Below are 14,253 nucleotides of genomic sequence, written 5' to 3' on the forward strand. Positions count from 1 at the left end.
AAAAAAAAAAAAGTATATACACCAGAGTGGACCACTGGACACTCACAGATATAAGGGCACAAGCAGTCTGTTTTAGTCCTGGTTTAGTCCCGGTTTAGTCCCGGTTTAGTCCCTAGTTTAGTCCCGGTTTTGTCCCGGTTTGGTTTAGTCCCGGTTTAGTCCCTAGTTTAGTCCCGGTTCAGTCCCGGTTCGGTTTAGTCCCTGTTTAGTCCCGGTTTAGTCCCGGTTTAGTCCCGGTTTAGTCCCGGTTCAGTCCCGGTTCAGTCCCGGTTCAGTCCCGGTTCGGTTTAGTCCAGGTTTAGTCCCTAGTTTAGTCCCTAGTTTAGTCCCAGTTTTGTCCCGGTTCAGTCCCGGTTCGGTTTAGTCCCGGTTTAGTCCCGGTTTAGTCCTTGTTTAGTCCTGGTTTAGCCCTGTTTTAGTCCTGGTTTAGTCCTGGTTTAGTCCTTGTTTAGTCCTTGTTTAGTCCTGGTTTAGTCCTGGTTTAGTCCTGGTTTAGTCCTGGTTTAGTCCTGGTTTAGTCCTGGTTTAGTCCTGGTTTAGTCCTGGTTTAGTCCTTGTTTAGTCCTGGTTTAGTCCTGGTTTAGTCCTGGTTTAGTCCTGGTTTAGTCCTGGTTTAGTCCTTGTTTAGTCCTGGTTTAGTCCTGGTTTAGTCCTGGTTTAGTCCTGGTTTAGTCCTGGTTTAGTCCTTGTTTAGTCCTGGTTTAGTCCTGGTTTAGTCCTGGTTTAGTCCTGGTTTAGTCCTGGTTTAGTCCTGGTTTAGTCCTGGTTTAGTCCTGGTTTAGTCCTTGTATTATCATCATCGTAGTTTCAGAATCAGTTTTAAGTCGATTCCTTCGTATCAAAATGGAGTTTGACATTTTATTTTAGTGACGACTCTATGACCAGTGTCTAAACTAATCATCATCCATTCATCAGGCCTAATCTTCTGCACATTTCACATTTCTGTTCTTGTCATGATCCCCGTGTTTTTAAAGTCTGTGTGAATAAACCCCAGTCCTCATTCACCTTTTTGGGTCCAGACGGCGCCAGCTCCATGATGCTCACGGTGTAGTTAGTTCTTCGTCCTTTCTCATTGAACTGAATGTGTCCAGTCAGTCCATCTATGCGAACCTAGAACAGAAAAAAAACACTTTAAACTCTCCTCAAAAACATGGACTTCACAAAGCTTAAAACACTTTGTTCCACCTTGTGATGTCATCAAGTGGTAGTTTCCAAGTTAACAGCTCCTTTTACCTTTAGTTCAGTAGAAATGGGCAGTTCCAGAGGCTGAAATGATCCAAATTATTCTCGAAATGAAGGTGCGTGGAGTTTAAAAACACAGCGGAGCACTTCCTGTATCACCACATGATGACATCACAAGGTGGAACAGAGCGTTTTCAGTTATAAATCTGCAGGTTTGTGTGTTAAACATGTGAGAATGAAACAAAAAACACAACTCCAGGTCCGTTTGATGATGAGGAATATGTATTTCTATGTCGTTCCTACAGGGGGCGCATGTCATGCAAAGTGTTCAGGTGGCTGGTTATTTAGTGAGCCGCTGCGTCCCGGCGGAGATGAGGGTCCCGGCGGCGGCGAGAGTCCCGGCGGCGACGGTGGCGAGGGGCAGACGGCGGTGGACGTGGACGCTGCAGTGTGTTTGTCCTGACTCTGTGATGGACTTAATTGAGCGCACACAGTTTCAATCTACAGTCTGTCCACGGCAGATGGTCAGACTGAGCACGACGCACAACCACGGGCAGAGAACGCACACAGACACACACAGGCACAGAGACACACACAGAGAGACGCACAGACAGAGACACACACAGACACACACAGGCACAGAGACACACACAGAGAGACACACACACAGGCACAGACAGAGACACACACAGACACACACACAGGCACACACAGAGACACAGACACACACAGGCACAGAGAGACACACACAGGGAGACACACACACAGGCACACACAGAGACACACAGGCACAGAGAGACACACACAGGCACAGAGAGACACACACAGATACACACAGAGACACCCCCACCCCCACACAGAGACACAGACACACACATAGGCACACACAGAGACACAGACACACACAGGCACACAGAGACACAGACACACACAGGCACACACAGAGAGACACACACACACACAGGCACACACAGAGAGACACACACAGGCACACACACAGACACACACAAAGAGACACACATGGAGACACAGACACACACAGACACGACCACGGGCAGAGAACGCACACAGACACACAGAGACACACACACAGAGTCGTTTGTGTGTCGATGCTCGTGTCTGTTTGTGTGTCGTTTGTGTGTCATTTGTGTGTCGTTTGTGTGTCGATGCTCGTGTCCGTTTCATCCAGTGCTTCTCCTTCATACATTACATTTCTAAACTGGTGTCACATCACTTGAGCGTCAGTGGCGTGGCAGTGTGGTGGCGTGGCGGTGTGGCAGTGTGGCAGTGTGGCGGCATGGTGGCGTTGCGGCGTGGCAGCGTGGCGGCGTGGCGGCGTCACGGCCCGTGGCGTTTGTTTACTCGCCGCTGTGTCACATCTGATCGTGCGACGCCGAGATACGACTTTATGTGAACTTTGAGCCGCACAATAAGACCTCATTTGTTCAGCCAGTCGCAGCTCGGGACTCGTTAGACAACACGCCACTCAGACACACAACAGTGCGTGTGTGTGAGTGTGTGAGTGTGTGTGTGAGGCTGGTTAGGCAACGTGCCACTCAAGTAGAGCAGAGTGTGTGTGTTTATATGTGTTTTGTGTGTGTTTGTGCGTTTACCTGCTGCTGGGCCCTCTGGATGTCGATGCCTTGGCCCCAGGAAGCCAGTGGATTGTGTGTTTTCTGTGTGTTTGTGTGTGTTTGTGTGTGTTTTGTGTGTGTCTATATGTGTTTTGTGTGTCTTTGTGTACCTTTTCTGTGTGTTTTGTGCGTTTACCTGCTGCTGGGCCCTCTGGATGTCGATGCCTTGGCCCCAGGAAGCCAGTGGATTGTGTGTTTTCTGTGTGTTTATATGTGTTTGTGTGTGTTTTGTGTGTGTTTTGTGCGTTACCTGTTGAAAGGCCCATTGGATGTCAATGCCTGAGCCCCAGGGAACTGGTGGATTGTGTGTTTGTGTGTGTTTTTGTGTGTTTATATGTGTTTTGTGTGTCTTTGTGTACCTTTTCTGTGTGTTTTGTGCGTTTACCTGCTGCAGGGCCCTCTGGATGTCGATGCCTTGGCCCCATGGAGTTGGTGGATTGTGTGTTTGTGTGTTTTTTGTGTGTTAGTGTGTGTTTTCTGTGTGTTTTGTGTGTGTTTTGTGCGTTTACCTGCTGCAGGGCCCTCTGGATGTCGATGCCTTGGCCCCACGGAGCCGGCGGATTGGCGAGACACTCTCCGGCGTTGCCTCGTCGGGAGATGTCTATCCTCTGCTTCCTCAGGTTCTGAAACGCCGTGGCCATGACCTTGACCCCGTCGTACGTGAGCGCGCCCGTGTACTGCAAACGACAAGGACCATAATAAAACAGAATTAATGTGATCACTTTCAGCTCGGCCCCAATCGAAGAAGTCGAGCGGATTTGAACAATTTCCAAATGGGCTGTTAAACCCGCGGCGCTGGTTTCAATGTGAACGTTTTGCCCTGAGACTCGCGCTCGGCGACAGAATCAGCTCTGAGTGATTTACTTCAAGTACCTCATGTGGAAAAACGATCTTGGACAACTTTGAGAAGTTCTTGACTTTAAATAAAGTTTTTGCGCCTCAAAAAAGAGACGAGGGCGACGGGTTTGTGTCGTGACCAAAGTGACGGAGAGAATGACGTCACCGCGGCGTTCAGGTTCAGGTACAGCGGCGGCGAGCAGGTTAACGATGTCCATTTATACAGACAGCGGTGGAACATAACGAAGTACAAGTAGTAAAGTACAGTTGTCCCTCGCTGTATCGCGGTTCAACTTTCACGGTTTTGCTTATTTTTGTAGTTCAATTTTCATGTTTTTTTCACAGTGTATGATTGTGCATTGTGTCGTGCGTCCTGATTGGCTGTTGGACTGTAGACCATTGTGTCGTGCGTCCTGATTGGCTGTTGGACTGTAGACCATTGTGTCGTGCGTCCTGATTGGCTGTTGGACTGTAGACCATTGTGTCGTGCGTCCTGATTGGCTGTTGGACTGTAGACCATTGTGTCGTGCGTCCTGATTGGCTGTTGGACTGTAGACCATTGTGTCGTGCGTCCTGATTGGCTGTTGGACTGTAGACCATTGTGTCGTGCGTCCTGATTGGCTGTTGGACTGTAGACCAAATAAAGCAGATACTTCACGGATTATTTTTAAAATGTAACTCCTGCGATAAACGAGGGACCACTGTACTGTACTTAAGTAGATGATACTTTTACTTTTACTTCAGTACATTTGAGAGCAGTATCTGAACTTTCTACTCCACTAGATTTTTAAACAGGACTAAAAAGTAAAAGTATTTCCATCCATCCATCCATCTTCTTCCGCTTTATCCGGGGCCGGGTCGCGGGGGCAGCAGTCCCCGCGACTATCTTTTATGATAGTTTGAGACCTGCTGAAAAGTCTGAGGGTTTATTTTTTATTTTTCATAATTTGAGCAAAACAAAAATATATAAATAAAAACAGCTGGAAAACAACAAAATTCAGCTCAAATCTTTATCAAAATCACCACATTTGAAGCTTTAAACGACTCAAAATCTACACGAACGTTCACTTTTAAACGGGTACTTAAATACTTTGACTTAAGCAGATTTTTCTTTTGTGATCAAATTTTTATTAAAGTATCAGTCTCAGGTGCAAATATACAGATTAGAATCTGATTACCTTTTTCCCACCCACCACCTCGATGGGCATATAGACAAAAAATAAAAAATAAAATAAAATAATAATAATAATAAAAATAAATAAATGAATAAAAAGATGAATTAGTTAATAATAATAACAACAACAACAACAACAATGACAAATTAAATACAAAATAAACATATAAAAACCAATACAATGTAGTAATAATAATAATAATAGTAATGAAAATAAAAAGTTAAATAATAAAAATAAGAATAATCCCGTCCAGGTTTGAATTCTTTCCATACAGTAACAGTAGATTTCCTCCATCAAAAGACATCGGCAGAAATTGGATTATACATATTCATTATGTACTATATATATAAAAAGGACCTAAGCATACACAAATTGAGTATCTTTCATGAATATACATAAAAGCAGATTTTTCTTGTGATACTTTACTTTTACTTGAGTATTATTTTTCTCCAGTATCTGTACTTTTACTTAAGTACTTAACACACTTTCTGCACTTCTTCCAGCTCTGCTCAGGTCCCAATTCTTCTTTTGTAAAATATTAAAAAGCAACAGTGTCAGGTTTAATCCGCAGATGCCAGATTCACTTTAAATTATCTGAAAAACTAGACTGAAATTTAAAGTATTTGTATTAAAGTTTGAGCGCTGCTAAATTTTAACACGTTTATAAACAAGAAAAATACAAATACAAAAGTCGATAAACTCACTGTGGTGAATAATTAGCATGTTAGCAATTCATTTGGAAAGTTTGGATCACTGCAAGGCGTTTAAAATGAACTAGTTTACTTTTTTTTATGTTTTTAAGACGTTAAAAATAAAGTTTAACGCCTTTAAAGACAAATGGAACAGCCTCATATCGTATAAAACAACGATATTAATAAGGCGAGCTCGTGTTTGTCTTGTTCTGAAGACGGTGTGCGCAGTATTTGAGGCTCAAAAGCGTGAAATATTTAGTAGAATCACATACTTTGAGCGCGGTTTTGGGCATCTTCGAGTCCTTGATGTCAAACTCCATCCACTGCTGGACCACGCGGCTGACCTCGGGCTCGGAGTTGTTGACGAGCTGGAAGCCTGTGATGTTTGCGCCGCCTTTCCTCAGGTCCGTCAGGTCAATGTCGAGAAAACCCTGAATAAACAAACGATGGGCAGAGGTTAGAGGGATGGAAAGAAAATAAAAAAACACGGAGGAGATACGGCTGGTTTAGGTGTTACGTAAAAAAAACAAATCTAGAGAAGTGAAAATGGACCAGGTTTAATATAAAAACACGTAAAATGTTCAAATAGTAAATGGTCATGTTTTTATATACCGTGAATTTTGGACTATTGAGCGAACCTGAATATAAGTCGCAGGTTTTTACGTTGTAACTTGAGATATTTACACAGAAAGACGGTGGAACACAGAGGTTTTTCCTTTGACTTTTGATTTAAGACACTTTTTTCCAAACTGTGCCTGAAAATCAGCACCGACACGACATCAACACAGGATGAACACACCTGAAGGTTTAGAAAATAAAACAGCACCGACACGAACCATCTGCTTTTATTTCCTCTGAAAGTTTTTATTGTCTTTTTACGTGGACTAAGTTCTTCCCGCTGCCGCCTGCAACGTCGCACCATCGGTTCATTGATGCTAAACGTATGTGCACTCGCTCTATTTCCTTCTTTAATGGTCAAACGTACGTGCAGTGGCTCTATTTCCTTCTTTAATGATCAAACCTACGTGCAGTGACTCTATTTCCTTCTTTAATGGTCAAACCTACGTGCAGTGGCTCTATTTCCTTCTTTAATGGTTAAAATTACGTGCAGTGGCTCTATTTCCTTCTTTGACACAAATCTTCGTGTTTTCCATGATGAGTTTGTGGCATGAGGCGCAAAATAACAGTTCAAAATCAAAACTCGTGTTTTCTTGTCTGTCTCACTTTTGTGTTTGCTGCTAGAGAGCGCCCCCCGGTGGATGTTACCCAGTAAAAATCTATAAATTAGCCGCACCGTTCTTAAAGATGCGCTGCGTAACTTTTCTTGCCACGTGCTAAGTTCAATGGAGATACCAGTGCTTGCCTTAAATGTCCCACAGTATGGCATAAAACGTATCTATTTCCCTGGAGACAAGCGGGTGGCGAAACCAAACCAAGTTACAGGTCAGATCTGTGATGAGGCGAAGTCGCTCTCAGACTTTTAGACACTTTTAAGGTATTTTTACACAATAAAAACAACTGTAATTCAGTAAATGACAGATAGATCTGCGTAAGGTAAAGTTATATAATCCAGGCAAAGCGACAACATCTCCATGGAGACAAGCAGATGCCCAGAAATGTTACGCAGTCCAACTTTAAAAAGCATTGATCTTTTATTAAAGGGCCCATGTTATGATGTTTTCTGGTCTACCGTCTTGAGTTGTGTTTTGTTTCATTCACACACATTTAACACACAAACCCTGCAGATTTAGACTGAAAACACTCTGTTCCACCTTGTGATGTCATCGTGTGGTGATACAGGAAGTGCTCCAGTGTGTTTTTAAACTCCACACACCTTTATTTATAGAATCATTTGGATCATTTCAGCCCTAGAATTGCCCATTTCTACAAAAACCAACCAAACAAAATATTATTAATGTGAAAACTACCACTTCGTGACATCACAAGGTGGAACAGACCATTTTTGAGCTTTCGAGATGTAGCCAGACTAATAAAAAAGTGTTACTCAAACAAAACAATGAAAGAAAACACCACTCCAGGTCCGTTTTTGAGGCGGTAACAGCATTAAAACACGACTTAACGCTCACAGGAGTCGATTTTGTGTAATCCAGGACCTAACGCTATAGCTTTTCACGAGGTCAAAGGTCGTTCTGGGCTACATCCACCTTCAGTTTAACAAAGAGCTTTATACAAACTACTTTTATTAAGTCTATTGGAAATTCCCAAGGAGTCACTTATCTATATTGTACCTACTGCACTACAGAGCAAAGGGTTAATTGCATAATGAAAAAGTCCATTCTTTCTATTCACTTAGAGGGTTATCCCATTGTTCAGGCTACATCCATCTTTCCTCTGGGGTAACTTAAAATGAAAAAGTAAAAAAAAAAAACCTCATTTCACGGCGAGCTAGAAGTCCAACGCTAATCTGTGCTAGACTGGAGACTGGCAGGCGAGCGGGCGTTAACAATGGAAGGATCAAAAACCTTACGGACTCCTTCGAACGAGGCACAGGAGCCATTTACTGTAATGGCGTCTTTGTGTCTTTGTTATTCCTCCCCTGAACTTGGTGTGGGAGAAGAGGAGTTTTTGGGTGGAAGGCAGAGGAAGAGGAGTGGGTGCAGTACATCGAGTGTCTCGGCAGGACGCCTGACAGCAGCAGCAGACACGTGGGAGTGGAGACTGAAGGGCGAGGAGCGAAGGCAGGGGCGATTTGTCAGTGATTTGTATCTGATTTAAAAAACACGCTTTTGCCCGATGAGAAAGACGAGAGATCCCCTGGCATTTTTAACCGAGCCAGCCTTCTGTCAAGTTTGCCCTTTTTAGTGAAGACAGATCAAAATAATTGGATACGCGCTTTGATTTTGCATTTTAACTTCATATGCATTTACTCCGGCAGTAAAGGTGCACTGCAGAACTTTCCTGGTGGATGTTTTGCTGCCTCTTTTTCTACACGGAGACATAATTAACTTTTAAAGATTATTAAACTTATTAAACTAGCATTTATTTAGTTGCAGGTGTTTTTATTGCTCAAAAATACCCCCAAAAACATGTAATATTGCTATTATCTGGCTCTCCTCTCCACAGATCTGACCTGTAACTATGGTAACGACAGTAGATGGCGACCGTCCACCAGAATATTTACAGAAACATTCACACTCGTCTTGCTTTGGTCTTGGTTTGGCCCATTGACTTTTATGTAAATGGACATAGCTAACCTGCTAGCCGCCACTTTCCAAACAGGAAGTTAGCATGAGCGCACGTCTGGCTCCAGTTCACTTTCTATTGAAAAACTGTCTCCTCTCTCTGTACCTGCTGCTGTCAGACTCGTCATTTTGGTCTTAAATGTTTGTATTAACCCTCTACATGATCCTGGGGTTTTTATTTCACTGTTGTGTCTGTAAATCAAGATATGAACATTAATAACAGACAAATCCGGCGCCATCTTTCCCCGAGGTCACTCCCACTAGCGTTAGCAACAGGTTTGATTGACAGCGTTTGGTTGCTATGATACTCGCAGTCCTCCAAATTAGCCGCTATAACTGCCTTTACCCAAAACCATCCAAGACCAGAGCAGAAACTGTTAGCAATTTACCACATAACTAATTCAAGTCTTTTTATCCTTCAAGAACCGTTAGAAAAAAGCCAAACCTTGAACTGATCTCCTGGAACCAAGACTGACTACAATATTATATTATATTTATTATATTATATTATATTTACATCCCCCCCAAGTTTGTGAGTTTTTTTTACTTCAAAAATGTCATCAACACAACATTATGTGATTCTCTCTGGAAGATTGAGGCCTTTTATTACAGCGGCCTACAGGGGTCTTTACGTACAGCGGCCTACAGCGGTCTTACAGTGGCCTACAGGGGTCTTACAGCGGCCTACAGGGGTCTTTACGTACAACGGCCTACAGGGGTCTTTACGTACAACGGCCTACAGGGGTCTTTACGTACAGCGGCCTACAGGGGTCTTACAGCGGCCTACGGGGGTCTTTACGTACAGCGGCCTACGGGGGTCTTTACGTACAGCGGCCTACGGGGGTCTTACAGCGGCCTACGGGGGTCTTTACGTACAGCGGCCTACGGGGGTCTTTACGTACAGCGGCCTACGGGGGTCTTTACGTACAGCGGCCTACAGGGGTCTTTACATACAGCAGCCTACGGGGGTCTTACAGCGGCCTACGGGGGTCTTACAGCGGCCTACAGGGGTCTTACAGCGGCCTACAGGGGTCTTACAGCGGCCTACAGGGGTCTTACAGCGGCCTACAGGGGTCTTACAGCGGCCTACAGGGGTCTTACAGCGGCCTACAGTGACTTTAGTTGTATGTTATGTGCAGACGTGTTGTGCAGACGAGCAGGTCGCAGCTTCTCTGTGCAGAGCAAACACTTCAGTCTGAGACAAGGAGCAGGTGATAGATTCATAATGAACAGAGGCAGTGACCTGGAAACGTGTTTTCTGTAAATACACGACCAGAGTGTGACGTTTTATCACGTTTAAACTCATCTACTTATCTGTGAAAAGATAAACTCAGAGCGTTTTCAGTCTTGACTTGAACAGTGGACTTGTTTACCTACATCCAATATTTCAATAGCGCACTGGAAAGACATTTTTGTTTTTCATTATAGACTTGAAATAAAAGTTCACATTTCTTTCCCGCTGAGAAAGACTTATTGTGTTTCTCAAATGGTACAGACTTTCATAACAAGTAAAAAAACAAGCTCATGGTGGATCGTCAAAGACTCTAAACAAAACATGCACAAAGTCCATATTGATGCATTAAATGAGCCGTGTTGAGCCTGAGTCTGGTCTATAGTTATAATCTATGACATAATTTATATATAGATCATTACATTATAATTTACACATTTAAAATAACAACATTCATCTAAAACGACTTAATAAAAGAAACAAGTCCACTGACATCCGCGTTGCCCAATGGGAGCTGACATCGCTGTAAACGTCATCACAACAAAGCGCCGCATGCTGTTGGCGCCCCCTATGGACAGCTGCACATCACTCTAACAAGAAACAATGTTTATTATTTTCTTCATGTGTACCAAAATGACTTTGCGATTCTGCCGAATCCTACGAGTATCAACGATTAAGAAAATAAAACTGGAGAAGGAGGTGTGGACGTCACAGTGGGCGTGTACAGGTGAAAATGGGGGTAGAGTAACTTAATGGAGTAATGTAACAGAGTAATGTAACTAAGTAATGTAATGTAGTAATAAAAGAGTTAAATGTAAAAGACTAATGTAATGGAGTAATGTACCAGAGTTATGTAACCGACTAATGTAGTAGAGTAGTAATGTAACAGAGTAATATAACAAAGTAATATAACAGGGCAACGGAACAGTGTAATGTAACAGAGTAATGTAACATGGTAATGTAAGAGAGTAATGTAACAGTGTAATGTAACAGAGTAATGTAAGAGTAATGTAACAGGGTAACGTAACAGAGTAATATAACAGGGCAACGTAACAGAGTAATGTAACAGGGTAATGTAACAGAATAATGTAACAGGGTAATATAACAGGACAACATAACAGAGTAATGTAACAGAGTAATGTAACAGGGTAATGTAACAGAGTAATGCAAGAGAGTAATGTAACAGGGTAATGTAACAGAGTAATATAACAGGGCAACATAACAGAGTAATGTTACAGAGCAATGTAACAGGGTAATCTGACAGGGTAATGTAAAAGAGTAATGTAACAGACTAATATAAGAGAGTAATGTAACAGACTAATGTAACAGGGTAACAGAGTAATGTAACAGGGTAACAGAGTAATGTAAGAGAGTAATGTAACAGGGTAATGTAACAGACTAATGTAACAGGGTAACAGGGTAATGTCAGAGTGCTGCAGCTGTCCATGTTCTTCTGCTCCACACATAAAACATAAAACACTGCCTTTTTCTGCCTCATGTGTGAGCTAATGCAGCGCACTGAGCTGGAGAGGTTACTATAGAAACTGGCCCTACGCTTACATCGTCCACCAGGAGGGAGGAGAGATGGAAAGAGGGAGAAAGAGGGAGAGAGGAGTAGGAGTGGTGTAAGAAGGAGAGATATGAAGGAATGAGAGGGAGAAATATGAAAGAGAGAGAGGGAGGGATAGAGAGGGGAGTAAGAGTGGTGTACGGATGGAGAGATATGAAGGAATGAGAGGGAGAAATATGAAAGAGAGAGAGGGAGGGATAGAGAGGGGAGTAAGAGTGGTGTACGGACGGAGAGATATGAAGGAATGAGAGGGAGAGAGAGGGACGGAGAGAGAGAGAGAGGTGGGAAGAATGGGAGAATGAAAGATGCAAGAGAGAGAGAGAGCGAAAGGGAAAAGAGAAAAAGCAAGAGAGACATTAGAGAGTGAGAGAAAGAGGTGAGATGAAAAAACAAAGATAGGAGAAGGAGAGAAAAAGAGAAGAAAATACAGTAGAAACTGAAAAAAGTAAGAGAGAAAGAGAGATTAGAGTGACAATCACATTTCCAACACAAATAAGTAAATGAAAAGAAAAAGGTGAGGGAACAGAAAGGCTCATAATTGGGAACTCGCCGTTTCATCGTCCCAATATGAATGACTGCACACACTCTGCGTTTCAGCTGTTATTACGTCAAAGCTTCAGCATTTAAAATTAAATCTAACAAACTGGCGAGACGAGAGAGATTGAGCTAATCTAAAACGGCGCAGAGAGACAGCGATGGCGCCGCCAGCTGCATATTAATAACACGGTTACTACTACAGCCACTGTCCCTGTCGATGCTCTTCATTTGGGCCTGAGCCGAGACGCAGCGACTTTGAGCGACTACAGGCGACAGTGGCTCAGTCGGTAGAGCAATTGCTTTATCTTTTACAATTATTCTCTGTGTTTTTGTCTGTAAAACCCCTCACCACACACTTTATACACTTTTCTCACACAGGCGTTAACATTTTCTCACATTTCTCTCTCGTTTAAACTCTCTCAAAGTTCAAACCTTCGTAGGCGTCTTTGTCGGTGCAGAACGTTTCATCGACATTGTGGGTTTTGTCGGGGAGAAAACAAATCGCAAACGTACAGCACTTCAGAGTCACACTGCGATCCAACGTTTACGTGACCGGCGATATAGCGAGGGAAACTGTACGCTGGTGTATAATAACGTGTGAGTGGCTCCTTGATGTAAAACACTTTGAAACTTGATCCTGAAGATGGAAAAACGCTGTATAAAAATATGACCATGTCGACTGAGATCCTGAACACACACTTCAACACTTTACAAAGATGTGCGTCTAGTCTCCGGTGAATCTCCCTGTTTTCAAACGGACGTGATTGACAGGTGGATTAACCAATCAGGGACAGGCATGGTCCATCCGTATTGGGAAAAATAAATGACGGGGGTTGAAAAACATGTCGGCGAAACTCTATCAATCTGAGGTGAGACAAATAAGATTTCATTTATAAATCACAGGTGACCAATGAGCTGCTTCGTTTCACTTGCGTCACTGAAAAAACAGATCTGATTGGACGATTGTCGGTTTCTGTTCTGTTGTATGAAGGACAGGAGCAGAGGCTCACGAATCCTTCTGTAGATCTTTATTGTAGAGTCGGGTTTAAGGCAGCCTACAGCTAAATTCAAAGCAGAATTAAATGCAAAGTCCAACAAATTGAGTTTACACCGGTATTTTAAAATCCTTCTGGCGTGGATGTGTCGTGCACTTCCTGTATGACCGAGGCTATTGTGAAGAAATGAGAAATGTGGCCTTGACCAAAAAGTAACAGTTATGTCTTGAGTTTTCTGCGATTACGAGAAACAACAACTGCTACGTGGGAAACAGAACATTTTGTAAGCAACGTATTATATTTGTACATTGTTCACACGATCACGTTTGACCAGGTTTGAGGCGAAACGGAGGACGAGGAGACGAGACTGAGATCAATCTGTATTAAAAAAAGTCTGTATTAAATCAGTCTGGATTTGCAAGTTCAGTGACTGTGACCATTTACGGTAGAATTTACAAAATGGCTCCCCACAAAACGGAACGAAAACGAAACACGCAACGTCTGTTCTTCAGGCTGTAACGTAAACCTCAAAAAACAGGAAGTCATCAGTGAAGCCATGTTCATATTATCGGGTCATGTTTATCCCGAAAAAACAGCGAAATAAAAGACTAAACTACTGCACCTGCTCAAGATCTGCTCCAGAACTTTTAATAAAATGTAAAAACAAGGCGGCTAAGTTCCCTCGAAGTTCGCAACAGCTCGGCGAGGAACATCTGCGCCTTCCTGGATCACATATGGAGCAGTCTATTCAAACCTATTTCCGTTTTATGCCTAAACCTGGCAAACGCGATAAAAATTGATGGAATTTGCACTTCGTTTCACTGAGTGGTGTCGTTCTGTGGAAGTTTGAGGCTGTAAAACTCAACATTAGGCCCGAGTGATGTAAGAGACGATCAGTTTTTATTGACTCGACGTAAAACGCTGATAAAGACTAACAGACACATGTAAAACCGCTGTAATATTTTGAAATAGTTGTGTTATAGTGGAAGCTCGTGTTCCCCTTTCAAGCCCCTCGCAGACTCGCTCACAAACGTCTGTCTGCAGCCCACTCAGTTTGCGCACTCATGGCCTTTCAGTCTCTATATTTAACCTGCTTTGAGGCTCACGTCTGATGTGGCCCTGGCTCATGCCCCCTTTGAGAGCTCCGTATGAACCTGAATGGGTTTATTACTGTCAATTAAACTTCAAATAGCTCAG

The 14,253-nt window shown here is 43.0% G+C and overlaps 1 protein-coding gene across 6 annotated transcripts in view; it reads right to left on the reverse strand.

Moving 5' to 3' along the window:
* The window catches only part of gria1a (glutamate receptor, ionotropic, AMPA 1a), a 177,598-nt gene that overhangs the window by 81,608 nt on the left and 81,737 nt on the right, over window positions 1–14,253 (reverse strand). For 5 of the 6 annotated variants that reach the window (XM_055224636.1, XM_055224635.1, XM_055224634.1 and 2 more), the window contains exons 6-8: window positions 5,793–5,951; window positions 3,326–3,493; window positions 1,006–1,110 (exon numbers count right to left, since the gene is read on the reverse strand). In XM_055224636.1, coding sequence (XP_055080611.1) covers window positions 1,006–1,110; window positions 3,326–3,493; window positions 5,793–5,951 — 432 coding nt within the window. The remainder of the gene's footprint in view (window positions 1–1,005; window positions 1,111–3,325; window positions 3,494–5,792; window positions 5,952–14,253) is intronic. The other variant, XM_055224637.1, reaches the window with a different exon arrangement.

This window comes from Periophthalmus magnuspinnatus, chromosome 10 (assembly GCF_009829125.3).
Source record: "Periophthalmus magnuspinnatus isolate fPerMag1 chromosome 10, fPerMag1.2.pri, whole genome shotgun sequence".
NCBI classification, from domain to species: domain Eukaryota; kingdom Metazoa; phylum Chordata; class Actinopteri; order Gobiiformes; family Gobiidae; genus Periophthalmus; species Periophthalmus magnuspinnatus.